The following is a 27,524-nucleotide window of genomic DNA, read 5'->3' on the forward strand; positions in this document are numbered from 1 at the left end:
TGAAAGCTGCCCAACTGCTTTAAAGTTATTTACATACCTGACCTACATAGGCATGATTGTACTTTCAATTACTTACCTGTAGAAGAGAACATAAGCTTCTGCATTTTGCACTGTGGATTCTGATACTTCTGTGACACTCTGGTCATCAAATTCATACCACAAATTATTTAAATTGTTGCGACAATAAGCTATATAATGTCCACCTGGAGTGTAAGAAGCAAGATTTATTAAAGTGTCCAGTGCTGCCCATTTTACTGTGCAACACATGAAAAGGAAGTAAGTGCAAAAAAACCCCCACAATTCTTAAATGGGAGAAACATCAAATCGTTAGCAGACATGATCTGGATAGTAAGTTCTCCCAAACTCTGGATCATTTCCCACTTCCCCTCCTGAATTTCCATCAGCTAGTGGCAAACTGAACACCGTTTTCAGCCTATTCTTAAACTTTTCCAGCAGCTTGATGTTGAATGCACTCTTGAACTATGAAACTCGAATCAGAGTAAGAATGACTGAACAATTTACCCTAATCAGTTTTCACAATGAACTCTTTTCAAACCTTTCTAATGGAAATTAGCATAGATGTGTAATGGCTACATAATATCAATATGAAGACTATCCATAATATAGTTTCAATTATTACTATTTCTAAAACACATATTCAACTGCCAACAAATAAATAATCAGATGTCTACTAAAGTGATTATGAAAAGCATCACCCAGCAAGTACTGAATAGAAAATGAAAAAGCATCCAGAAAAGTGGAAACAACTTCATCTGAACAATGGACACCTCAAGTTTGGACAATATGAGGTGGTGGGTAACCTCTATAAAATTCTATGAAGTTTCTGACTTCAAACTTATCTTTGTCCTATTTTCCAAATCTAGACAGAAACAAGCTTGACATAAAGCAGTAAGATGTTTATTCAGATACTCATCACTAGCCATGAACAGCAGATACTGCCTGGTTTGGGGTTAATCGGCAGTGATCAACCAAAAGAACAACTTTTAAAACAATTACTGGCATCTTTATGGTGAACTCTTTCCAAAAAAGTAAGTCATACAAAGCATTAAAACTGTAGACAAACAGCACCTATGCAGAACAGCTGATCAATTGATCATCTGCTGGCATGTAACATTATTTGTACATTTATATTGTTCACTTACAATGGTATATATAGTTTACTTAACTTAATATTGCAGGATCTGTTAATTTTTTTCCACCTACAATATTATTTCAGTATGCCATGCAATTTCAAAGATGCGTCAACTCTTTAAGAACAAGCCATCTCATGGTTCAAGGTAAAAATCACAGCATTTATCCTTCACAGTATAATAACCAATGCTTATCTATTTACTCTTCAGTATATGAATAATCTTAAACAGAAGGGCTGATGTGAATATCAGAGACAGAACAATGAACCTCATACTTACTGCTGGCAGTTCCATGATGGCAGATGACAGACAGAAGATCATAGGTCACAATTTGAGCTGGACTGTCCTTTGCAAGGAAAGGCTGAAGATCAAGGCCTTCCAAGGGAAAGGACACATGGGTCCCAATTTTAGTGGAAAACATAAGTTCATGTCTAAATCTTTTCAGATGAATGCACAGTATCTGTAAGAAGGATCGACAGATTCACTCAAGAACTTTACATGGTACTAACTGACATATAATAACTGCACTGTGCATGCCACATTTTCCTTTTATCATCCCAAAAAGATCACTTTACTCTATGGCGTGAGGCAACCATCACAAGCTCTGTGTTCCATAGATTTTATTTATTTTTTTTAAATCAACCGTGGCTCAAGGAGTTACAAATGCATTTGTAATTATCTAAGACTTATCTTACTAACAGTATAAAAAAACCCCAGTCCTGAACTTACGCTGATTCAGCAATGAGCAACATACCTTTTATCTTCTTCAATGCACCTATTGCACAATCTTGTCATGAGGGACATTAATTCTTCCTGATTGTTGCACCCATCAACTCATGTTTTGACGCGCAAGATTGGATTACTTTTAAAACGTGAAGTTACAAGCATTACTTATGGAAAGCATTCCCATTCTGGCTGTGGTATTTAAGTTCTACAGTATAAATAAGCTCTGCAGGCTGACAGTTATAACATAGTAAAGTTAGAATAATGGGGTTTTACTTTTCATGTACAAGGTTCACTTTCTTACAGGGTGAATCATCAAACGTTGCTCAGCTTTTTAAAACAAATGCCGATAAGAGGATACACTTTCATCATGTAATATTATAAACATGACTTACTTCATGCAATTCATTAGTCTTACCACATTCCTAATCATGCAGAAAGAGTGTTTTAAAGTGCATGTAGTAACAGTACCTCAGGAAATTTTTGCACCTTGCAGAATTTCACTCCATTTCTTAACCTAAGCAAAGGAGAAAAACAAACAAACAACAAAACAACCAATACTTAGTTCTGAAAAGGTTTTTGTCTTTTTTTTATTGCGCTAGTCAGCAAGTCAAAACTGAGCATTACACATTAGTAAACACAAAATATTTCTGGAATGTAGACTAGACATGGAGTAGCCAAAAAAATGCAAACAAGGATGCTTTAGAAGACGAGAAAATCTGTACTGCTGAAAAATTCAAAGCAGCAAGTATAGACAGTCAAGCTCCATCCAGCTAACAATTTCTCTTAGCATAAAGGAAAGAACTTTAAGCTTTGTTAAGCTGATTATTCAGCAAAATAGAAAAAAAAAGCAGCTAAGTTTATTTTTAAGAAGCGATCTACAGCAGATCACCAGTTACATAGCAAGCAATAAAACTCCTTTTCCATAAAGGGCAACGAGCTATCTACAGACCACTTCTTTTTCTCTGTTCTTTAAGGCCACAATGTATTTATTTGTGACACACTGAAGGACCTACTGCACATCAGTGAAAACCTACTAGTTATATAGAGGGCTAAAAGCATTTTTTTCAATCAAAAACGATTTAGAAAGGTCTAAAATTATAAGGAACATGAAAAAGAACAAAACACAATTTGACTGCAATTTGGTACGCTGAGTCAGTGCTTCCTGACTCCTGCACCTTTGTAATAGCAAAATTCTGACAGTCAGAACACAAGGTAGTGTTGAAAGATTTATAGCACTATGACATATCCAGCAGAAATAAATACCTCTTGACTAACAAAAGCATTAGAGCACTCAAATTAAGACAAGTTAAAACAAAGGTAAAAGCTTACTTTTTACATCTTCCACAGCTGTACATGTTATCACCTGCAAATATCATGGAGAAGACAAACAGCCATTATTCTCTTAAATCCAAACAGCTATCCTTCAAGCACATACACTTGATATATAAAAGTCTCAGGAGAATTTATCTTTAAGTTGCATTGAATATTTAAGCCGTGAGAGTGTTGACATAGCAAGTAAATAGAAAGGTTCTTTGGTTTTATGCTTGCCACTATGAAGCAGTACAGCATAACGTGAAGAGATGAGGATACATAATTAAAAAAGAGAAGAATTTCACTAGGTCAAATTAAGTATTAATATAATGGGGTTTGAAATTTTTATGACCCTTCAGTTGATACCACTTCATTAAACCGAATTCAGATTTACTTGAAGTTTCTAAAGCAGCTTTCCTGGGCATTTCTTGCCTCAAATATTCCGTTGAACAAGAAGCTTACCTTTTTAAAATGAGTGATCCCGTAAGAGCAAGGAATGACTGTATTACAGTCTAACAGGTGGCCTTTGCTTAATTGCGTGAAGCGAAGAAGATATTAATCATCTTAGTATGATTAGAGGAAAAAATATCAGAAGAAACATGTTCATGTAATTGACCTCTTACCCTTGAGCTCATCTCTGGCGAAAAAGGCAGCAAGACAATCTTGTAAGGTTACAACTGGACCCCAAAACCAGCTAGGAACACATGAGACAACAAACCTGAAACATCATTGATAGAAAAGAAAGAAAAACAACAAATGTTCTGCCAGAAGAGCAGAAACTGGAATTTCAAAATAGATTAAAAAATAAAGCAAGGTAAATATTACTTACCTTTTGAAATATTCCATAAAGAAAGCTATCCATCCCTGGGGGGCATATGCTTCTCCACATGACCCAGCCTTGACTAGAGATGTCTGATGACTTGCAGAATGGAGTTTAGCAAGATCTTCCTTACCTGGAATAGGCAAGGACAGATCCTGAAAGGTCTCCAGGGTTACAGACAGCTAAAGAAGAAAACAAATGAAACAAAAGAGAGTTAAGACTGAAGAGAAACTGAATTAAACTGACTACTGTAAAGTTCACCAGTAACTACTAAGTCACTGTGTAGTTGAAAATTCCACTAGGTTGCAAGTTAATTATAAATAAGGAGACATAAGAATTAATTTCTAAAAGAGGAAGAAAAATTAACATTTTAGAGTGAACTTGCACACTGTTATCACTGAAACTCTTCAAGTCATAATTAATTATTTGTCTTCCTAGTAGTCACAAAAAGCACTATGAGTTTTGCCTCAGGCTCTTGTTATACAAGCTAGTTTCAGAAAGCTTCGTCCCCTTGTTTTGACAGTATCTTACTTTGGTATTATCTTAACCTAATGTAACTGGACCTGCTGCAAAAGAAACTCAGCTATGCATTTTCTTGCTCCCATCCTGGATTTTAGTGATCACATTTGCTTTTGAGCTCCTATTACCATTTGAGTAAAGAAGTATGAAACAACTGAAACTTCTGAGGATATCTTTCACAAAAGAATAAAGTTACCAGAGCCTCACTGTATTCATAAAGCTTAAGTATTTGTACTGAGGAAAAAAAACATGTTAAAAAATAGAACTTCCCCTTCTTACTCACCCGATCACAAGTCAGGCACTGTACTGAACTTATTATAGTCCCATCAAATATATCAGAGATAACACTCCTGTACTTCTTGCGCTTCTTCCTTTTTGGCGATGATACAGTTGCAACTATAAAATGACAAATATTAAATGCTGAAAGTAAATCAAGATAAAGTGGGTTCCAATTTCCTTCAACTTTGCATAATATAATTAGAGATCACACATATTTAGGACTTGATTTTGAACCAAGCCCTATTTTCTGTTTACTAAATATTTCTTAGAAATTACACAAGCAGATTACTGCTAGTACCAGGCAATTCACGTAGGTTCCTCAAGCGGTTTATAGTGGAAAAATATAGGAAAATTTTGCCTAAGTTTAAGTAAGACTTAAACTGCCAGTCTTGAAATCTACAGCCTCCTGCTACGAGATTCATCTTGGCAGGAATCCCCCAAGGTATAAACTTTAAATGTCACATTCTGACATTTCATTTGATCACATCTTCCCACAAGTTTTAACCATGTTGGGATGAAAACCACATACACAAGCTTATTGTATCACAACACTGGTGACAGTGACAGGATTGAAATAGACCTAACTACTAGAGTCCAGCCTAACAGCAGCTTATTAAAAAGTAAGAAGAAAACCCCAACTCCAAGCATAACATGCGCACCCCCTCCCCACCCAAATCCACTATTAATTAGGGAAACACACCAAAGCAGTCTCTCAGGCTCTATAAACTACCAGCATGGTATGCTACAATGAAGACCACAAAACCTCTTTTGGAGACTGAATACTACCCAGGAGATAACTGAAAAGTCTTGTAGGAGTCAAAGTCTGTCAAAATGCTAACAGCCAGTAACAAGCAGTGAGCCATGGAAATAGTGACAGGAAATTGAATTATCTTTCTAACTAACTTCTCATACATTTCACCTCTTTCCAAACTAGAGCAGTTGAGAAAGTTTTCTCAAAATACTATTCCATCTTCACAGAGCAGAGGCAGATACTGTTCAAGCATGCTTTGAAAGAATCAGAATTCTACAGAAGGAAGTCTTATTGCATGTCCAGTTTACATAATGGTCCCTTCTCCCCAGTAGAGATAGAGGATTAAAAAAAATACTGAAGAAAAAACACTGCATTGGTACACAAGACACCAGAAACAACAAAATGAAAACTGCAATACAGAGCAATTCAGTACTAGGGGGGAGAAAATAAAGAGCCTATACCTTTTTTGTGGACTTGTGCCAGTGAAGAGCATGATGAGAATGATTTTGGTGGACTGCTTGATAAGCGAGTGTTCATCCCTTCATTTGATGATGGGGTTTGTGCTGCAGATATATCATTCATGTGTACATCATTGATGTATTCTGCAATTAATATTTGCATTATTTCATAAATTCTACCAAAAATTTAATGCAGAATGAACAGACACAATAGTCATGCAATTAATTTAACCACACTGTCAGGTCACAGGACATTTAGGAATGCAGCACCATTTCAAGTCACATATGTTTTTAATTGAGAACAAAATCCAAACCCCCCATTATCTTCTGGGTTATCTGAAACCTTACCCAGTATAAATATTTAGTTTTTCAAGGAAATTCAAGTTGAATTCAGAACACTTGAACTGAAAAGTAAATAAGGGAGGTGCATTGCCTGAAGTCAATCAACCTACCCTATTTGACCTGTACCTCTCTACACTATTTGTTCTACAACTCTTTTCCACTCACATAGATATTCCAGCTAAGAATTTGACTATTTCAATTGCACATTAGTAACGTATTACCTGAGAATCTGCTGTGTATCTGTACTTTGACAGTTCCTTGATTATTTAAAAATTCAGTGGTCTCTGAAGCAGTATTTGTGTCTTTTTCAAAGTCTTCTATAGAATTTGCTCGTTTAAGCTTGCTGCTTGATATTTTTTCTTTCTGCCAGTCTTTGGATGTGACTGAGTTGTTATCATCATCCTGAATTAGCATAGTTGTCTCTGCAGGATCCTCTAAGACAGGTTTGAAAATAGTGTCATTTTCTGTTTTATCACAGGTACCACAGGATTCACAGGGCTGAAAGCCTACATCTGACTGGCTCTTGTCTTCTTCCATACTGTCTTCAACACTTGTAGGCTGGACATCTTCCAGTTCTATAACTGGTTCTTTAAGTTCTTCGTGAAGCAAATCCATTAGGCAACGCAAAAATTCTTGTGCATCCTAGGATTTTAAACAAGTTTTATGATATTATTCCATTATGTTTGGAAGAAATTAAAGTCATATCAGGAAAAGATACAGGTAACTAAACCAAAAGCTGCAGCTGGCTTGTTAGAGAAGAGTAAGTTAAATGTCTCTGTCTCAGGTCTGAAGTTCAAAAGAAATTTCATTTCCAGATCATGTTTGTTTCCTGTGTCCATTTCCTGCATGTAATCTTATGAGTTTCCTCCAAAACACTTCTATTCCCAAAAAGCTTATTTCAACAAGTGTAACTCAAGCAACTACCAACACTGTGGTGAGACCCCAGCTCTGCTGGTTATGGAATAATGTTTTCAGGACAGTTTTTTTTAAAACCTCATGCAGCATCTTCAGGCAAAGCAATCTGAGCCTTGTTTTCACTGGGAATGGCAGGACTTTATTAAGAAGTGTTATGTTGTACTTATCCTGTCTTTCCAGTAGTATCACACTGGCAACAAGATTTTAATTCTTCTCAAGCCTGGACAAGACTCCCCCGCTATCAGTATTTCCCCAAAAAGCTGTGAAGATTTACTACAAGTCTAATCTGTGTTTTGAAGTATCTTAAGAGGCACCAAATTTCAACAATCCACATAGCAGCTTGGTTCCTGGCACTAGAGAATATCTAATAAAACAAGCGTGGGAGAAAACAATAGCCTCTCCTTGGCAACTACTACTGCTTCTGTTTTCTTCCATTTTCCTTTCTGTATTTTGGTTGTTCATAAAAATAATTTCTGCTGCTCAATATCACCATCCAACACACCAATTACTAAGCTCACAACTGCAGACTAGAAAACATTCTTTTTCTCAAAAACTAGAACTATCAGATTCAGTTTTGGGTTTTGAGTAATGAAAAAAAACCCCACAAAAAACCCTAATATGCCTATTTGCTAGTAATACTTTTACACCAAAAAAGAGACTCAAACCTTAAGACACAGCTTAACTGATAAACATTCTCCACTGAGCAAAAGAATTCCTTTTTCTGTCTGAAGATTGGATTTGGCTGCCCAACTGGCTGCCCAATTTGTGGGGCTGGGCAACAGGAGAATGTTGGTCATGAAAGACTTGCTTTGTTTTAATTGTTGCCATGAAACATACTAAACATACAAGTGAAGTGTGATCCAGGCAGAACCTAAAAGGGTTTCTCACTAAGTGCTGCTCTGCATGGAAAAACATATTCTCAGTGTTCAAAGCTGTGAGAACCAAGTTTCCATACAGCTTCTCTTCAGTTATCAGGATTGATTTTCTGCTTTTCCAGAAATTTACATGGCTCTTCAGAAGCCCAAGAGTAAACTAAGTCCCACTGAGATTACTATTTAAACATTTACTTTACAGCTACATGCAGTATTTGAACATTAAAATGTATTCTAATCCTCCGCTTCACAAATATGAAACATGCTAGCAGAATTCCTTTGAATAACAGCAGATTCCTGGAAGATCTTAGTAAGCTTTTCTAATTAGAGGGTTTAAATTATTCCTCTGGCCAAAAAGCTTTTAACAAAGTACTGCAAAATGTATGAATAGAGCAAGATACTGAAGGATAATTGAAGAATGCCTTTACTATATAATAATCCGTATCTATTTAGCAAGTTGCAGACCCGAGTTCGTACAATACTGCTTACGAAACACAGAGCAGTGCATTTGTTTTTTTAAAAGATAATAAATGAAAACTGGATACTGTGTACTTAGATTTAAAAGAAGCCATAACTGGTAACAAATATTAAATATCTATTATATCTTTTTTTTTTTTTTATTTTTAAACACCTTTATTTTGTTTTCTGGGACATAAATTATTCTCAGAAGCTGAAGGCCTTTAAAGAATTTGATATCAATGAACATAAAACCTGACTTAACTGCTGCTGGTTCCATTTTCCATTTCAGATGATTTACATTTGAAGCATATAAAGCTTATGTTGCTATTGCTTTTAACAAATATAGGAAGCATGGTATCTCAAGCATTAGATTTCAAAATAAGAGAGAATTTTACAGCTTAGGCAGATTTTAAATCAGAAGGTTTTACCTGTTGAGAGTAGCCTCGAAATGTAGGATTAACAGTTTTAATTCCTTGAAATAAACCAGTAGGAACAACAGAACCAGGTCTAAAGAAATAAAAAGTTTTAAATAAGTATAAATAAAAAAGCATATGGGATCATAAGTTTGCCTGCAACTCAACTGTAACATGTATAACACCAGTAGTATTAATCTTAACCAATATAGTACTGGTATTGAATTATTAACTATACTCTTAAAAAAAAAACAAACACAAAAAAACCTGTCCTCTAACAGAAATAGAGACTATATCAAGCCTTTTAGGCCACATTTCTTACTAGAGAATTAGGTGACAGATCAGGCATACACTTGGCACTATGCACAATTACTGTTTCTCCATCTTTGTACTTATATTTTGAAGTATTTTCTTAGGCAGAGATAACAGAAATTCCATATAAAGAAATATGAAAAACTGATAAAACATTGAGACAGAATGAAGAACACAGAGATAAAGTAGTTGAACATTTTAGATGTATTTCTGGTACATATAAACATTTTTTGAAAGCTTAATACTACTTTGCATAGTGTTTATCATCTACTTCTTGTTAGAACTTCCTTACTAGGAGAATGTACATCAATTATTTGTACTATCTTTGGCAGCTATGGAAACAAACAGGTAATAAGGAGCGTTTTAATCCTGCAATTTAGTCTCTCCTTCCTTAATTTATAAGAGTAATTCGGTGATACAGAATAAAAATTAGAACCCTGGGAAGGATGCATTAATCTGTCCTGACTCTGGAGTTTATTTATAACCATTTAAACCCCAAAAGGATACAATACCTGCTTTTGTGCCAGAGTTCTGTCATCAGCTTGAGGTAACTTTTACAAATTGCTGGTTTCTTATCTGTCCGGGCTAAGCCTCCACAGTCAAGAAAAAAGTGTGTCAAAGGTGGACTGATTAAAAAGAAGAAAATAGGGTGGGGGGTTTTCAGGTTGTTAAAATACAAGATGAAATCTGCATTTCACATAAGATTATTGGGGAAAAAAAAAATACTACTGTAATTGAACAATTCTGTTTCCTACATCCTTAAATGTTACAACCAAACATTTCCCAGTAGGACAACTTCAGCAATACAGCAACACTGTTCCTCAAACACATACTGACATCTATTAGAGCACCAGAACTGTGGGATTCAAATGCAAGGTGATTTTCCCTGTCTACTCTGCCCTCATGAAAACCCCACCTGAAGTACTGTGTTCAGCTCTGAGGCCCTCAACATAACCAGGATGTGGACTTGTTAGAATGAATCCAGAGGACAGCCACAAAGATAATGAGTGGGCTGGAGCACCTCTCCCAGGAATACAGGCAGAGAGAGCTGGGGTTGTTTAGCCTGGAGAACAGACAGCTCCAGGGAGACCTCAAAGCAGCCCTTCCTTTACCTAAAGAGGATCTACAAGAAAGCTGGAGAGGGATGTTTTTTTTACAAGAGCATATAGAGATCAGACAAGCAGGAATGGTTTAAAATTGAAAGAGGGTAGATTTAGATTAGATATTTGGAAGAAGTTCTTCCCTGTGAGGGTGATGAGACACTGGCACAGGTTGCCCAGAGAAGCTGTGGCTGCCCCACCCCTGGCAGTGCTCAAGGCCAGGCTGGATGGGGCATTGAGCAACCCGGTCTAGTGGAAGGTGACCCTGCCCATGGCAGGAACATGCAATCAGATGAGCTTTAGGGACCTTTCCAACCCAAACTGTTCCTTGATTCTATGATGATTCTATGTTTGTAGGTCAGTAATTTATACTTAAATGACTTATCCGTTTTCTTCATACAGTTTTGCCAACTCACATACCCTCTCCATTCCCTTCAATCCCCTTTTGAAGTCACAGTGCATCAAATAGATTGGACCTATTTTCATCCAAGAAAAAATTTCCCAGAATAACTGCAAAATTTGGAATTTCTCAACTAAGTAACTTCCTCATTCTTAGATGCCTTGTCTACTTTTTTTACCTTCTAAAGAGATTTTCTTTAGTTCTCATCTCCCTCAACTAAGGATCTCAGTGAGGTCTACTTAGCCCTGGGTCCTGTCATGGATTTCAGCCAAAAGCAGATGCACAAAGTATTTATGATATATATTCAAGTGTATTTCTAGTGTTTTTATATCTTCAGCTTTTGTAGATTTCTCCTTCATGAACTTGTCTGGTACCCTCATGGATGACAAGATTTTGCATTCTAGCAGTTCCTGAGATGATTTACCACAGAGTGTCCCAAATGTATTGTTTGTAAGGACTGAATTTGGAGCTTTTGATCTTAACATGTCTCTCTTTTTTTTAATTAGGATTTATGTTTATGCATTTTCTTTGATTTCTTCTCTAACAGAAAAGAAAACCCAAGCTTTTACCAGATTTTCTTATTTGTAGAACTGCATATATTTTTTATTTAGAACAGTGAAGAACTATAATGAAACAGGGAAAAAGCTGAGCAACCCATATGCCATAATGCTTTTTTTTCCCCATCAGTCAGTAACACAATAGTACGATATGACTGAGATTTAACAAATACATGGGCTCTTCCGTAATAGTGCAGCCCTTCAAATTCATTAAGTCCATCCTTACCAAATGCATGAGTAAGCAAATATAAAATACATTTACAATAATTTTCCTTACCAGTTGGAAAGAGCTTGTAAAGCTGCATTCATGTAACAAGTGTTTCCAATATTTTTTAATCCTGTTAGACCTGAGAAACAGAATGAACATTCAGCAAGTCTGTTAATCCAATACATGTTAAGGAAAACACTTCCTAGAAAATATGTACTAATTAAAATACTTGTGTAACACTTCTGATGGCAATTATAATGCAGAGTTGTAACTAAAAGAAACACAGGACTCCTAAAGGAATATTAATCTAAATAGAATTAGTAATTAAGTGCTTTGATTTTGGCTGACTAAAGCACTTCAGACAAGTAGATTATATTTCATTTTACTAACTTTTGATGTTTTATGACAGCTGCAGATTGCAATTTGAAACTCTTATCAATATTTATGTTTTACTTGAACTTAATGATTTACCTGAACTTAATAATTTACCTGTTGAATAAAATTGTTGCTATGCTTTATTTGTAGCCATACTACCAAGAGCTTCTCAAGATTTAATTCTCCTGTCTCTAGTTCATGTGAGCAGTCAGATTAGTAAACATTCAAAACCTACTCAGCATGTGATTATTCCAGAATCAGAATTACCTAGAATCAGTCTTTTTCTATGCCAATTACATATGCGTACTCTGAAACACAGACTGCTCAGTTTAGCCTTTCCCACAGAATTTATTTTCAAGCCCAGATTGTTTACTTTCTTTACTGATACACTCATGTAGTTTTTCCACACACGTAAAAGATACAATTCATGTATATTCTTGCAGTGATTATGGAGTCATGGAAAACACTCTCTAAATATTTGAGGAGAGACTATTTAAACAAGTCATAATTATTACATGATCTCAACTTAAAAAAATGACACTGAAATACTTGCTATTTGTAGCTACAGAGGTGTTTAAATAATCTAAAATAATTACAAATTTCATACAAATTTCATACAAAATTGCTTTTGTATGAAAAAATGTTACATTTATAAGCAAAGAATCAACAAGACTGGAAAACAATATATTCAGCAGTCAACACCACTGGCTCTATTCAATCCTTGAAGTATAGGACCTACCCCAACCATTTGAGTCCGTGGCAGAAAAATAAAACATTGTAAGACAAATTATATGTATAAAACAGTTTGATCACTTCAGCTGAATTTTCTAAAATTGAAGATTTTAGAATCTTCAAATTAATCAATCTTCATTTTCAAACTTAAAAATGAAGTTTTAAAAGATTCTTCTATCTGTCTGAATGGAAATATAGTCCTGCTTCCTACATTTGAACTTGCATTACGCCCCTTCTGATTTCCGCTACAAAAACGATGGTCATTCTTACTGAAACTGGAAAGTAAGAACAGTTACAGGATTTTTTTATTTTACTTAACAGCAGAAGATATATCAGAAGCACACTCTCACTGCAGTTCTCCAGCCTGCTGTGCTGCAAGTAAAGATTTTTCTTGCAGAAGTATATTCTAATGTTTGCTTCATAAAAAGCATTTCAAAACAATTTCTAAAAACAAAGTTAAAATGGAGCTAAAGAATTTTTTTCCTTTAATTTGAAGTATGTATTAACACAGTCTCACCTATATTACTGGAACTTCGATGCAATTCTACTTGCAAATTACTTTTATACAAGTTACATTCCCGAAAAGATTAATAGGACAAGAAGATACACAAATAAGCACACTGGCAGGAGAAACTAACTAGGAATAAAACACATGGTTTAATGATCCAAGAGCAGATGGCAAATAAGTGGGGTGGTGACATATTGAGAAAGACCGTGCCAGATAACAGAAGGGGCAAAGTAGTTTTTTTCTGGCCAATGCCAGCAGGTTTAGGAGAGGTAAAGCTGGTAATAGAGCTTTAGGTAGTAAAGGAGAAATGAGATCCATTGCTGTGGTTTAACCACAGCCAGCTATTAAGCACCACACAGCTGTCCGCTTATTCCCCCATAGTAGGATAGGGGAGAAAATCATAACACTAAAAATGAGAACACTTGTAGGCTGAGATAAAAATAGTTCAATAGGTTACACAAATGCACATATACTTTAAAAAAAAAAAATCAATAAAAATCTGAGATTTATAAGAAATAATAATTATTATGTTCTCTTATGAATTAAGAAATTAAGGCTTCACTGCTCAGGGTTTCATCCACTCTCGTTTTCATCTTTACAACAGTTTAATATTAGGGTAGGGTAACATTTTATACCAGGAAGTTTGGCAGTGCATAAAATCCACCACTGAAAGGAAAAGGGGAAAAAAACCCAAACCCACAAATCCAAAACAAAACACCAAAAAAACCCCCCAAAACAACCAAATAAAAAATCCAAGAAACCCATACCAGGATACTACAGTCTCAGAAAAGGGTTAGCAAAATGCAGGACAGCATTCAAATCAAGAACCTTTTAGGACAAGAGAAAACATTTTATATGTTTTATAAAATAAAAATACTTTTTAAAAAACTACTTTCACCAGTGTGGCTAGAACACCAGCTACACTGAAAATTACTCCAACGTGCATTTTTGTTTTGTTGCTGCTTGCCCAGGTGCACTGCACTTATCACCGCACCCCCTGTTCCGAAGGTAAGTGAAGATTGCTTCCACTTAGAAAAGAGTTAATATATAACTGGAGAAAAGACTAGGAGACATATAAACACAAGAAAGGTCAATAAAGCACTGGATTTTGCTTTTATTACCTCTAGTCTTTAACTCATCTTCTTCCACTTCTATATCCAAGTCATCAAATACAGCTGCTAGTGGAATCTTCAGTGTGGGATTACTAAGTATTTTAAAATCCTTATGAGGAAGAAAAAAAAAAAGTATATTTACTTGCATTTATCAATTTTCCTCTTCATTAAAGCTCACATATAATTTCATCAACAAATCTAGGAGCTGAAAGTTATGTGAACGCATTTTGAAATCTCCCTGCACATAAATAATAGGATTTCACAGCTATCCTGAGAAAGTTTACTAAAGAAAACCACACATTTTTGTTTTCAGATTAGCAGTGACAACACTGCATGATTTTATGCCAACAGCTGAAGAGTCAAAACAAAGCAAATTATAGTATTTCTTTCCCTTCAATTACATACAATAAGCCAGCACTGAAAAGCTAATACAGCAATCATCACATAAAAGTCAGTGTATATGATTTTGATGTGCCACCAGATGGCTCACTACATTTAAGGAAGACAAATGAAAGCACTTGAAGCAAAATGTACAAATAGAAGAACAAAGTATTAGGCAGGCAGACATCTACTGCATGATAAGCTCTTTGTAAGCACATCAATAAAATTTCTAAACAAAACGTTTGACAGACTTTATAAGTTCTACTGAGTTTTTTCTGTATATTATACCCATTTCCTTTGAAGATTGGAACACGTTAAGTATAACAGAAGTTCAGACTTCTGAAGGCAGCTTTATATCAAGTCACCAGAAATTCTGGACAACAGATATTAAAAAAAAATAATATTCTAATGGAACTATTCCAAATGAGCTGGTGGCATTTTATGAGAAAATTATCAGATAACATTCATATTAAATACTAAACTTAAAAGTGAAAATGTTAAAGGATGCCCCTTCTACACACATTGAAAACCTGCCCATCTTTCTGTCCAGCCCTAGTCTGTTCATTATGGTACCTCTTCCATAGCTCAAGCAAAGCAATTTTAGAAATATTGTACTCACACTTGTGTCAGTTTTAAGTGTTACCTGCCATTCTTCTATAAGTCCATTAAATATGCGATAAAGAAATAACACATTTTTTCCAGATTATTTGCATTATGACATTTACACTTAAGAAATTGCAGCCTAACTATCTCCGTGACAGCACTTTCCTACAAAATAAACTACCAGAGTGAACAGTATCAATGCTAGTAAAGACTAGGGGAACTAGAAGGTAACAAAATAACAAGCCAAACCTAAACATTGTTGAAATTGGAGAACAAGATAAGCAAACAGCATATTTCAAAGCACTCTGTGTAAGTCTGCTTTGCTAAATTTTTTTCCTTTAACTTGTCTCCAATACTACCTAATCCTTTATTCATTATTTTACTCATCAGTTACCATGTTAAATGTTAATAAATGTGTAGTTAGGAACAGCTAAGCATTTTTTATAAAGTCTTGTCTTTGATGCCATAATCATCTAAAACAGTACAATCTTAAGCCTGTGTTTTAACTAATTTGAACACCCCTGACACTGGACGTATTTTCCTTCTTGGCACTGTTCTAGTGCCACAGAACACTAATAGCATTCTCCTAATTTCTAGCTTGATACCTATTTTTCCACATGTATCTAACACAATATATTTGTCATTCTATATCGAAATTACACACACATACAGAATATACACAGGTTTCTACTGCCTTCTTAGTAAATTCTTGCATAGTAGTTAAATTCCTAACTATTCAGGAGTGTTTGTGTATAACACTGCACCAGAAAAACTCTCCCACACACATATACATACACAAAAATCAACACCTTTTCAGTAATTTCTCAAAACTAAAGAATAGACATGTTTAAACCTCAGAAACTAAGCCACAGGAATCCCTTTAGAGTGTCTTATAAGACTAGCTGAATCAGATTAACAATTAGCATATATTTCACTAAAAATACTCTTGGTTGTATGAATGAATTTGTATCTTAGGCAAGTATCCATAGACACGTATGAAAGCATTTTGTTGCTCCTTGAAAGTTAGCCAGCAATTACTGTAGTGACCTCTGGAAATAACATTTTCAAGAGGTGGAAATGAGAAAGCACAGGTGAACTGTTCCTATCTTGTGACCTTAATTTTAACCCTATGCTTTTTCTGTACCTTACAGTTTAATGTAGATTACAAATTATTAGAAAATAAGATGAAAAAAGCATTTTTAGGAAGTATGCAGTACACAGAGACAGAACATAGAAGCTGGACACTGTCTTTTTAAAGAAATTTTATGAAAATAGAAATTAATAGAAGTTCATCCACAAGAAAGGAGAAAAAGTCAGTTTCTCATTTGGGGGAAGACACAATGCTTAATGCAAAGCTACAGGTGCTTCTGTTTCACTGGATTAAAAAATACCTGCACACTATTTTCTTGTGCTTGGTGAGACAGTCTTGCATTTGGTAGAGGAGAATGAGATCCTAATTTTCTATCCAGGAATACTTCCTTACTACAGGCATAACACCAAACACGGAGTGTAGTAAGGTTGACAGTTAGACAGTGTTTTGTCTCCTAAAACAGAACAAAAATCAAAACTTTGATTCAGAAATTTAGAATAATTAAATACTGATACATGCAAGCTAGAATGGAAGTATTAAAATTCTACATCTTTCAACAATGAAACAAATGTTAGAATATTAAAAACCAGCAATCACTGAAATTGTAGCACAAACTCTCCAACACTCATTTTTAGTACAAGTCACTAATTAGCAAACCACAGTCAGAATTTAGAGCCATTGTCATATCTGACATGCCTCTGTGTAATTACAAAAATAAGAAGAAAGCCTATTGTCAGAAGCGTTACAATTCACAACAAACCAGTTTTCCAGGAATGTCTCCTACTGGTCATAACAGCAGCTGCCTCCTCTATAATAAGGGCAGTATTTGTTTCTACAGGTTCGTTGTAGAAAATCCAAGCTATTTAACAATCAATCAGAACAATAAGGTAAGAATCTTAGTTGAGTTCCAGTACCAGGTGTTCATATCGAAACATATGTTCTAGACTCAGTTATCTGTTGACAGCTTCACACTGTGAAGCAATGTAAAAATTTGACAGATGGGAGAATATTTTTATTGTTCTAATTTTCACCTTTCTTTTTTTAACCTCTTTGCTTACTGTAAGACTGTATACTCAGTTGCTATGATTCTCCAAGTATTTCTATCAATCCTTCCTGTATTTCTTCTTTATATATCAGCACCAGCCAGATTTAAAGACAATGAGGGATTTGCTAGAAATTAGGAAAATATTGCAACTGCTGCAGGATGCCCAAATTCCTCCTCCCCTCATTTTATACGGCCTTGTACAAGAACAGTATTTTTAATATAAACTGTGGGCTACAATTTCATTAAGTAGCCCTCCCCCCACTTAAAACCATCACATTACATCAATATCTCAGACAATTTTGATAATGAGAATATGCTTGATTCTGCAGCTTCAGCTGCATAAATAATTACAAGTCTTCAGAGCAACAGCTTATTAATTTTCTTGAAGTGGGCAGAATGAACTGGTTCATGTCAACCTTTTTTTCTCTCAGTGAGTTTATTGAGCTGTTCACTGGGGGGTGAGGCAACCCAGAAGAGGGCTCACTATTCAGAAATTAAGTAACAGGATAATCAAGAAAAGGATGTCATCAAGAAAACTGCTCAAGCCCTTTCTTACCTGGCAAGTAAGTAACATTCTAAAACAGCACATAAAACAGGAATAAAATACTGTAGAAAGCCAAGAGGTATAAAATCATCAGCAAGAAAATCAGGGACCATCTGTTCTACAACTGAACTACAAGCAGCTCATATATGTATCTATTGTAAAAGCCTTAGAACTGTAATTCAGCTTAAACAGTTGGCTAAAAAAAAAAAAAAAAGAAAAAGATATTATTTAGATAGATTTATATTAATGCGCTATTGATTTGTAGAAAAATGTACTCCTCTCAAGGCCCTGCCTGGGGAAAAATCAGGAGTGGTGGTAAAATGCAGACATAAAACATATTTCTGGTAAACCCCTGATATATACCATTTGTTCATTTTCATATTCAAGGGGGGGAGTGTTGGCATTTTTAGGGACCAAAAATTTCTCAGTGTGGAACCTCAGACGTATTTTCCAACCAACAAACTGTAAGTAGAAGTAAGAATTTCATTTAATTGGAAAGTCAGCAATTGTGAAATGACACATTAATAAAACTGCCATCCTTTTGTCCTCAGTGTATTTATCAAGAGAGAATGATACATCTCCTTTGCTTCATTTTGGCAAATGTTTCGCTTGTACATGTGTGTGCACAGAACAGACAGCGAGTTTAACACCCAAACAGATGCACTCAAGCTGTCCAACCTTGCCAGAATTTGACACGCTAGGGAACTTAGTGCACACACTCCACTGCTTCCACCAAGCTGGATCAAAAAAATTAGGGAATAGCAGGAAAGGACATGCCTGGCTCAGTCTAAAGTTTCTTCATCTGTAGCCACTGGAAAAGGGAACATAATGCAGAAACAAAGCACCTGTTTCTGGTAATTTATACTTCATTACATCTGTTCAGCTCTTATCTTCATTAATCCAACTGCCTTCTATCAGGCAGCCACAACTGTAAAAAGTTAGACTGGAGTGAAATACTTCATACAAGTGGAAGTACTCAAGAAATCTTTTGCCTATGCATCTTGAAAATCATCACTAATTGTTGTTGCTCTTTTAATTTTCACCATGTTCTTTTACAGAGTACAATGTCAGAATTACATAATAACGCAGCTGCAAAAAAGCCTGTAAACTCGCATGCTCCTACATTAGCAAGACCTGCTTTTATAGATGAACAACATTCGTAACAAATCAAGCTTCCAGTTACATTAACACAGGTTACTGACTTTACCAAAATGAGTAAAAAAGTTCTCCAACTCTACTTCACTGCTTCAAGTAACTGTATTACTAACTAATGTACATACCTGGGAATGGGTAGTACTGTGATCAACATAGGATTCACCACAGCCAACATATGTACATCTGTTCTGTTGAGTAAGACATGAGGAAATACACAGAATTAAAAAGTGTTGTCAGACAGGTTTACAGAATAGGAATATACTGCCAAACCCTTTAAAAAACTCATTCATATTTCAAACTTGCAGAGTCCTATACAAACCAAGAGGCATGCACACTAAGTGTTAAATATCACCTAAAGCAACTAAGAATGCTGCAAGATTTAACTCAACTCCTCTCACTGGTGGGCGGTGTTAGATGTTTAATGTGTTTGGAATACAATTTTTTGCCCATTTTGATATATTTATTAAAGTCAACACATATTTGTTACAATTCATGATTTGACAGAGATAAGTTACAGAAAATAAGTTAGCCCAGTGTCTAAAATACTGAACTGCAACAGCCTCAAACATGACACATTCACACAAACATGCCTGTATGCCCCTATCTGCAGTGCCTATATTTTCAAAGTATTAATTCATAATTTATTAGTTTTTTCACCTTTAGGTATGTTTGCAGCACTATATGGTTAAATACTTACTACATTCTAATTATAACGTGCAAAATAAATGTTGATTTTAATTGTGCTAATTGCAAAATATATTTGGCTGAGTTGAGTGTGGAATCTTGCAGCTGCCAATCTTCAAGCAATTTTCATTAATTCCTCATTTGCATGAGTCAAGACAATCAGATATGAGGGTACAGCATGTTATCTATATAATTAAGCATGTTAATTTATACAATCAAATAGCAGCTGAACACAGTCAATTTTCTATATTAAATAATCACAGATATTTGTTAAGTTACAGATAATTAACATGCTGGGATCTCACCATGTTTTTCTACTGACAAAGGTGAAGACAAGATGGCAATTCATCCAAGAGGAGATACATCACAGCATGACACTAAGTGTCCTACTGCAATTACAAAACTCTCCTATGGAAATGTTGGTATTAAACTGAGTTTTTCAGTAACAGTTTAAGGGCTCTAAGTGAGAAATACAAAATATGTTTTAAGCTTCACACTGTTTCCCCACCTGTCAGGTTGATGCGTCCCTGAACACCTCTTCCTACTCCCAAGAGAGTTATTGTATGTAATTAAAAACTTCAAAACATCTAAGAAATACACATTAAACACTGGTTCTTTCCTCTTTCATTTCTATGTCTCATTGATAAAAGCAGCAATATAATCTGATCTCTTAACTCTTACCATACTCCACTAAAAGGAAACTAATGAAGTAGATTTTTAAAAATCCTCATGCATACACCTAAAGGTTGGCATCTCAGCCTAGAAATCTTCATGACACGACTTAGACAGTAGTTGCCAATATATTAAGTCAATCCTATGAGAGCAGAATTTCAGTCTCTGGAAACAGCTGTATGTCTGAAGAACTCATGAGACATTTACGAAATAAATTAGCTACATATTTTCCCGTTGGTATCAGATCAATCAGAAGCAACATTTTCAGAGCTGTTTTTTTTTTTTTTTAATACACTGAAAACTACATGTTTTGTAGACAGTGAGAAGCGTAAGACAAAAGCTTATTTCAATAAGAACTAAAGAACTATATCCATTGTAAAGACTGTAAAAAAAAAAAGCATACAAAGTTTGAAGAATGTTTATATAAACGACAAATTTTAAAATAATGTGGGTTTGTTTTGCTTAAGAATACAAAAGTCAGAATGTATTTTTATGCTAAAAAAAAAAATCAACATTTATTGCTAGATATTATTATTACAAATGCTAAGAGACTTACAGAAAAACTCTGTACACTAAACTTTGTTTCAGAATAATATCTTATTCTTAAGATCTACATACATGGAGAAAAGAGTAAATATATTCTTCCGGTTTTTAAAGAGCTAAAAAATATCGTAACTCAGGAAGAAACCTTAAAGGTTACTCAATATTGTTAAACTACAAGAAATAGGTACCTGACAGAGGGTACATAATTTCAAAAATAAAGAACTGCATAACAGGTTTTGCTTTAAAATAATAACTTGAAGAAACTAAAGAACTTCATTATAGTTGTTTTCTTTAAAAAAAAAAAAAGCTATCAACTTTATCTACAGATTACTAGAAAAGGATCCTACTATAGAAAAGGATAACTTACCTCTAAGCACGCCCAAAGGTTGGGTCCTCTGACTTTACAGTCCTGACAAGTGCCCTAGTAAAGTTACACACACAAGCAAAGTATTATGTAATTTACTTTCACTAGTAAGCCACAACTTCTAGACAAAACAAGAAAAAACACTGAAAGCTCAGTACCAGTTGAATAATTCAAAGACAAAACAAATGATGTATTGATAGCCAGAACAATTTTTGGGTTGCTTCATAATCCTAAAATGAGCACATTTTTCTACTAACAACTTAGATCTGAGTTTTTATTTTAAACCCAAAATTGTTCTTCTGAATAAAGCATAAACATATATCATGCCACATTATTATAAAGAAAAATAAAATAAGAAAAAATCAAAACTGGTCTTTCCCATAAATTTTTTATAAAAAGAAATGGCAGTGATAGAACTTGTAACAACTGCATATTTCTGTTTGCAGAAAGTCGACATTACCTGCAAAGCTTTACAAAAAAGATGCAACATTAGAGAAATGCTATACCCCTCGGCAGCAAATTCACTATTACACTTTTCAGATAAAGAAATTTAACGCCATGGACACCTCCCAGCTACTAAAATGGGTTACAAGATCTTTAATTGTTCCATTTATTAATACTAGTTGGAAACCAAGAGTTCAAGGAGGGGCAGTTTCTCAAACTGTGGCTCCTCCATCAAAAAGTGAACTGCTGTCCAACAAAACTTAAGCATAAATTTCTTTGTTAGAGTTTGTACTTGGAGCCAATTCAGTTATACTATATTACATTAACATTCCAAATAACTGATACGTCAGTGTCTGAAAATAAAGCTCATCTTGCTGTTATGCTAACTCTTTTAACTAATAATTTCATTAAAATATTACTTGCTCTGGAAAACACTGCTGGGACAGATAAGTACCAAAAAATATTTTTTCAGTTTTATCAAGACCATAATTCTTCCTGCACTTCATTTAAACCTTGCTATTCTAGTAGAGAATATTTTCTCAATGGTTAACACTTAAATGCATCTTATAACTAATAATACATGACAAGATATGTAGCTAAAATATATGACCAGAGTTAACTGTGTTAGGAAGAAAGTAAGCTGCTATAACTCACATGAGATTTCTGTATCAACTCCTCTTTTGTTATTTCACCAACTGATTCCAAGTGTGGGCAATTGCCACTGGGTGATGACATTTTAGAAGCTGTATTTTCTATGATCCTGTAGACAGGATTTGCAAGAGCAGAGAAACACTTGTCAACAGAAGAAAGAATGGGAAAAACCCAATCCTTACAGTTGGCAGCAATATTTGATATCTAACATGCAACATACACATAACTTTTAAAAGAATGCACCTTTCTAAAGTAAGTTAGTATAAATAACTTCATTAACAGTAAGATAATCCAATAGTTGAAATTAAACACAGCTGACTTCTAAATCCCCAGAGTGGAGCAAAGCTGGTTTGGATTAATTATTTAACTTCCTGAGATCTTATGCAACGCTCCTGAAGGGTGCTGAAGCTGTGAGGGCTAAAATGCACTACTTGTTTGTCAAAGGAGAAGGAAACTTTATCTTGCTTTTATTTATTTACAAAGGCACATTCTATACCCAGGTATATGATATACCAAAAGCAAACTGAAACTTGCAACTCACATGTAGCACTGAACACTGGGTGAGCTCTTCTTTTGTTTGAGTTCTCTCTCTCCATACAAGGCCTCTGAGGCAGACAAAGAAACTTATCAGAAAAAGAATGCTAAATACAGTCAATTTGTCATTACCATTTTGATAGTTGCACAGAAAGCCATGACGCTCTACAGAAAGAAAACACAGAACTCAGTAACATTGTCTTTGCATAAATACTCCAATTGCCACATGCAGATAAGAACCTTCCAAGAACTTTGTTCGTTTTATCACTTAATTACTATTGATATCTCAACCTCTCTAAATCCCAAGAAATCTTGAGCTTTCTTTGATCAATTATTATCTGCCCAATCTATCATTCTTTTATCAGGACTTGCACCTAAACTTCTATCCTAACTTAGTGAAGCACACTCCGTGATCTATTTATAGCCTTCAGCACCATTATCAGCACCCCTTTCCACTTCACCTGCTTGCTTTGGCAGGTTTAGGTTTGCTCTTTCCACTGTATGACCAATAACACCCTTGATTATTAAGTAACATGGGGCTTTGACAGCATGTGGGAAACCAAACTTAGCCTACTAGATAACTAGGACACACTTCCCAGTAAACTTTCAATCTATCTTTGACTTGGTCTTTGCTTTCATTGCCTTGCAATAAGACAGCTTTGAATCAAGAGTCATTTCAGTTCCCTCTGGTCATCAAATGGGGATGTTTATATATGTGCATGTATATGTATAAATAGTCTACATTATTCCTATAAACATTCCTTTACAAATAATATAGAAGTATTGTGTATTATTTGTATAGGAGTAATATAAAATATTTTTTATAATTTATTATAGATATGCATGTATATAACTGCATCTATATACTTAAATATATTTTATTTATATATTAAAAATATATATATCATCTTGTGCATTATACAGAAATATATATATACTCAATTATGTGTGTGTATCTTTCAGTGTTTTTGAATATCATGTTGACAGCTGTTCAATAAAATATTAAAGAACTTATCTCACAAGACTGGAAATATTACAGTAAATTAATAATTCAGTATTCTTTTCAAGATGAAGTCTAAATTCTCTTCCTGGACCAGTGGTATGACATTTAGAAAGCATTACTCAAATATATGCTGCAGATGGAGAAGTATTTCCTCAGTTCAGTGTCCATGTGTAATCTATGTGAAAGACACTTCAAATATAAAAACTACTTTTTTTCAGGCCAAACCTCCTCAACCTCAGTCACATCAGCATGTTGCTCTGCACTGTAAAGCTCCTTTTCAGAACAGAAATGGAAACATTAATGCATGCTTCTTTTTTCACATTTTGCAAGGCCTGTTAAAACATTAAATATGTACAAGGGAGTTTCAAATAAAGCCCTGACAACCTTGAAAGAAATTCAGTGTGCATTAATGCTGATTTAACACAAGGGCTTTAAAAAGACTTGTACAATGGATTAGGAAAGCTTTAGGCTTACTTCTTTTTTCCATGTAAGAAGCTTTCTGACTGCATTATTCCAAGTACTACAAAGCAATGAATGAAGACTTTACCTCATGCTACCAGATTTGTATTTAATAGCTACTTTTCACACCTGGAACTACACAAATCCAGACCTGCAGTGCTGAACAAACCCAGCCCCAGGACTTCTGCCCATAGCAGGTTCTGTTTATTGGTGCAGTCTGCATCTCACTTCTCATAATAATGATGAGAAAGACCAAAACATGATGAAACTCATGCCGCACAGATGTGGTCCCTATCCCTGTCCATATGGCAGAACATCCTTTGTAGAAGTCTACTTAATGTTACTGATTCTTTATATGTTATTACATTGGCAAAGCTGAATGGCCTTTCACTTTCTATTAACAGAATTTTTACACACTTCCTTCCACCCTGTAAGCGACCATGATAGCTCAGTGTACTGCCATGACCTTGGCAGCTTAATATACTTCGCTGTGGTAACACATTTTGTAAAACTTCATATTAAAGCCTTAAACTGTATAATTAATTTCAAAACCATGATTCATCCTTCATCTCTGAAAGTCCTAGCAAGCCCAGAGTAAGCCCCTCCCTTGCTCACTGCCCTTCCTTCATTTCACCACTTCCTACTCTATCTCAAAAAGATTGCTTATCTTCCTCTACCCATGTATCTCATTATCACATTCTCTTTTTCACAGGCTTCTGCATTGCGCTGACCTCATCCTAAAGTTGCTTCTTCACACATGCAGTAATTAAAAATAATCTACTTATGTAGTTTCTCTTACATTCCATTTTAGACTCCTCTTCTGAAGCTGGAGCATAACCCCATTTCATGCCCCCAGTGATACGTGATAGTTTGCACTGGTAAAGTACCTAGATACCTCATATGAACAGCTCTACTGCGTCAGATGAAAGGTCTATTTAGCCCAATATCCTATTTCTGCCACGGACCAAAAGAAGACATCCTGTTCGAGAAGGACAGGGAATTGCTTGAAGGAGTCCAGCGCAGAGCCACAAAGATGATTAAGGCAGTGGAACATCTCCCTTATGAGGAGAGGCTGAGGGAGCTGGGTCTCTTTAGCTTGGAGAAGAGGAGACTGAGGGGTGACCTCATCAATGTTTACAAATATGTAAAGGGTAGGTGTCAGGATGATGGAGCTAGGCTTTTTTCAGTGATATCCAGTGATAGGACAAGGGGCAATGGGTGTAAACTGGAGCATAGGAAGTTCCACGTTAACATCAGGAAGAACTTTTTTACTGTAAGAGTGACAGAGCACTGGAACAGGTTGCCCAGGGGTGTTGTGGAGTCTCCTACACTGGAGATATTCAAGGCCCGCCTGGACAAGTTCCTGTGTGATGTACTGTAGGTTACCCAGCTCTTGCGGAGGGGTTGGACTAGATGATCTTTTGAGGTCCCTTCCAACCCTTGGGATTCTGTGATTCTGTGAAGAATAAATATTTTACAAGAATAAATAATTTCCCTGAGTACTTGGCAGTTCTGAGGCTTCCTGAACCAAAAGTTTTTATATTACAGAGAAAGCCTTTGGAAAGGATCTATATCAGTGATTTCAGCCTTTCTCACATTGCAGAACTCTAAGAATTCCTGTCTCAATAACAATTTTCTAGACAGCAATCATGTGTCCAGTGGTCACTTCAGAAGCATTCTGTGGTCTCACAGGAACCTTAGAAAAAAATCACAAGCTGAAAACCATGGACCTGCATTATACAGGATACAAGAAATACTCTTGTTTCACTGTGAGGCTAACAATGAAGTAAAACTTGACTGGGATTAGAACTCAAGTTTTCACACTAACGATTCATTATCGTATTCATGCAATAAGCTTCTCATCAAATGCTTCCCATATATCTGGGAGAGAACTCTACAATCTATTGCCAGCCTCTTCATTGTCTCCACTGAAAGGTTTGTTTCAGCCCACATAACTCAATGCATCATACTACATCATTCAACTATAACAGATATTCATACTACATATATATAATACATACTACATAATATGCAGTATTACTATACATACTATATATAATATATATACTATATTACTAGAATACTACATTACATAATATGTACTATTACTACATACATACACATAATACATACTACATATTCAACTTCAAAATAAGGACTTCTAGCACATTTTTGCTTACCGCATGCCTACACAGTAATATTTCAAAGGAAAAAAAAAGCCAAAAACACCCCTGTAACTCTTATCTTGAACTTCAGTTTGGGGGAGGGGGAACGGGGGAGGGGATTGTTCCTGTTTATTCTCTCATTCACCAAGAAAAAAAAACCAATTTGTCCCCAGAGAAATGTGAACCGTAATTTAAAGCATCATAGAATAATAGAATAGTTAGGGTTGGAAAGCTGGAAAGGACCTTAAGATCATCAAGTTCCAACCCCCTGCCATGGGCAGGGACATCACACTCTAAACCATATCACCAAGGTCCAACCTGGCCTTGAACACCACCAGGGATAAAGCATTCACAGCTTCCTTGGGCAACCCATTCCAGGGCTTCACCACCCTCACAGTGAGAGATCTTCTTCCTTATATCCAATCTAAACTCCTGTTTAACATTTAACCAGTTACCCCTTGCCCTTTCACTGTAGTCTCTATTTAAGAGTCCCCTCCCCAGCATCGTTCCAGGCCCCCTTCAGATTCTGGAAGGCTGCTATGAGGTCTCCACGCAGCCTTCTCTTCTCCAGGCTGAACAGCCCAAACTTTCTCAGCCTGTCTTCATACAGGAGGTGCTCCAGTCCCCTGATCAGCCTCGTGGCCCTCCTCTGGACTCGTTCCAACAGTTCCGTGTCCTTTTTATGTTGAGGACACGACAACTGCACACAATACTCCAAAAGAGAGGTCTCACGAGAGCAGAGTAGGGGGGCAAGATCACCTCCTTCGACCTGCTGGTCACGCTCCTTTTGATGCAGCCCAGGATACGGTTGGCTTTCTGCGCTGTGAGAACACACTGAAGCTGGCTCGTGTCCATTTTCTCATCGAC

The 27,524-nt window shown here is 35.6% G+C and overlaps 1 protein-coding gene across 4 annotated transcripts in view; it reads right to left on the bottom strand.

Moving 5' to 3' along the window:
• Positions 1 to 27,524, bottom strand: part of USP33 (ubiquitin specific peptidase 33) — a 48,791-nt gene that overhangs the window by 15,000 nt on the left and 6,267 nt on the right. For 3 of the 4 annotated variants that reach the window (XM_065673622.1, XM_065673621.1, XM_065673624.1), the window contains exons 2-19: positions 23,038 to 23,101; positions 22,500 to 22,605; positions 21,405 to 21,458; positions 19,264 to 19,326; positions 16,696 to 16,848; positions 14,330 to 14,429; positions 11,663 to 11,732; positions 9,841 to 9,954; positions 9,032 to 9,110; positions 6,579 to 6,999; positions 6,019 to 6,159; positions 4,811 to 4,923; positions 4,018 to 4,190; positions 3,812 to 3,906; positions 3,207 to 3,240; positions 2,346 to 2,391; positions 1,431 to 1,611; positions 77 to 203 (exon numbers count right to left, since the gene is read on the bottom strand). In XM_065673622.1, the coding sequence (XP_065529694.1) occupies positions 77 to 203; positions 1,431 to 1,611; positions 2,346 to 2,391; positions 3,207 to 3,240; positions 3,812 to 3,906; positions 4,018 to 4,190; positions 4,811 to 4,923; positions 6,019 to 6,159; positions 6,579 to 6,999; positions 9,032 to 9,110; positions 9,841 to 9,954; positions 11,663 to 11,732; positions 14,330 to 14,429; positions 16,696 to 16,848; positions 19,264 to 19,326; positions 21,405 to 21,458; positions 22,500 to 22,605; positions 23,038 to 23,039 (2,072 nt within the window). In that variant the 5' untranslated portion in view covers positions 23,040 to 23,101. The remainder of the gene's footprint in view (positions 1 to 76; positions 204 to 1,430; positions 1,612 to 2,345; positions 2,392 to 3,206; positions 3,241 to 3,811; positions 3,907 to 4,017; positions 4,191 to 4,810; positions 4,924 to 6,018; positions 6,160 to 6,578; positions 7,000 to 9,031; positions 9,111 to 9,840; positions 9,955 to 11,662; positions 11,733 to 14,329; positions 14,430 to 16,695; positions 16,849 to 19,263; positions 19,327 to 21,404; positions 21,459 to 22,499; positions 22,606 to 23,037; positions 23,102 to 27,524) is intronic. The other variant, XM_065673623.1, reaches the window with a different exon arrangement.

This window comes from Lathamus discolor, chromosome 3 (assembly GCF_037157495.1).
Source record: "Lathamus discolor isolate bLatDis1 chromosome 3, bLatDis1.hap1, whole genome shotgun sequence".
NCBI classification, from domain to species: domain Eukaryota; kingdom Metazoa; phylum Chordata; class Aves; order Psittaciformes; family Psittacidae; genus Lathamus; species Lathamus discolor.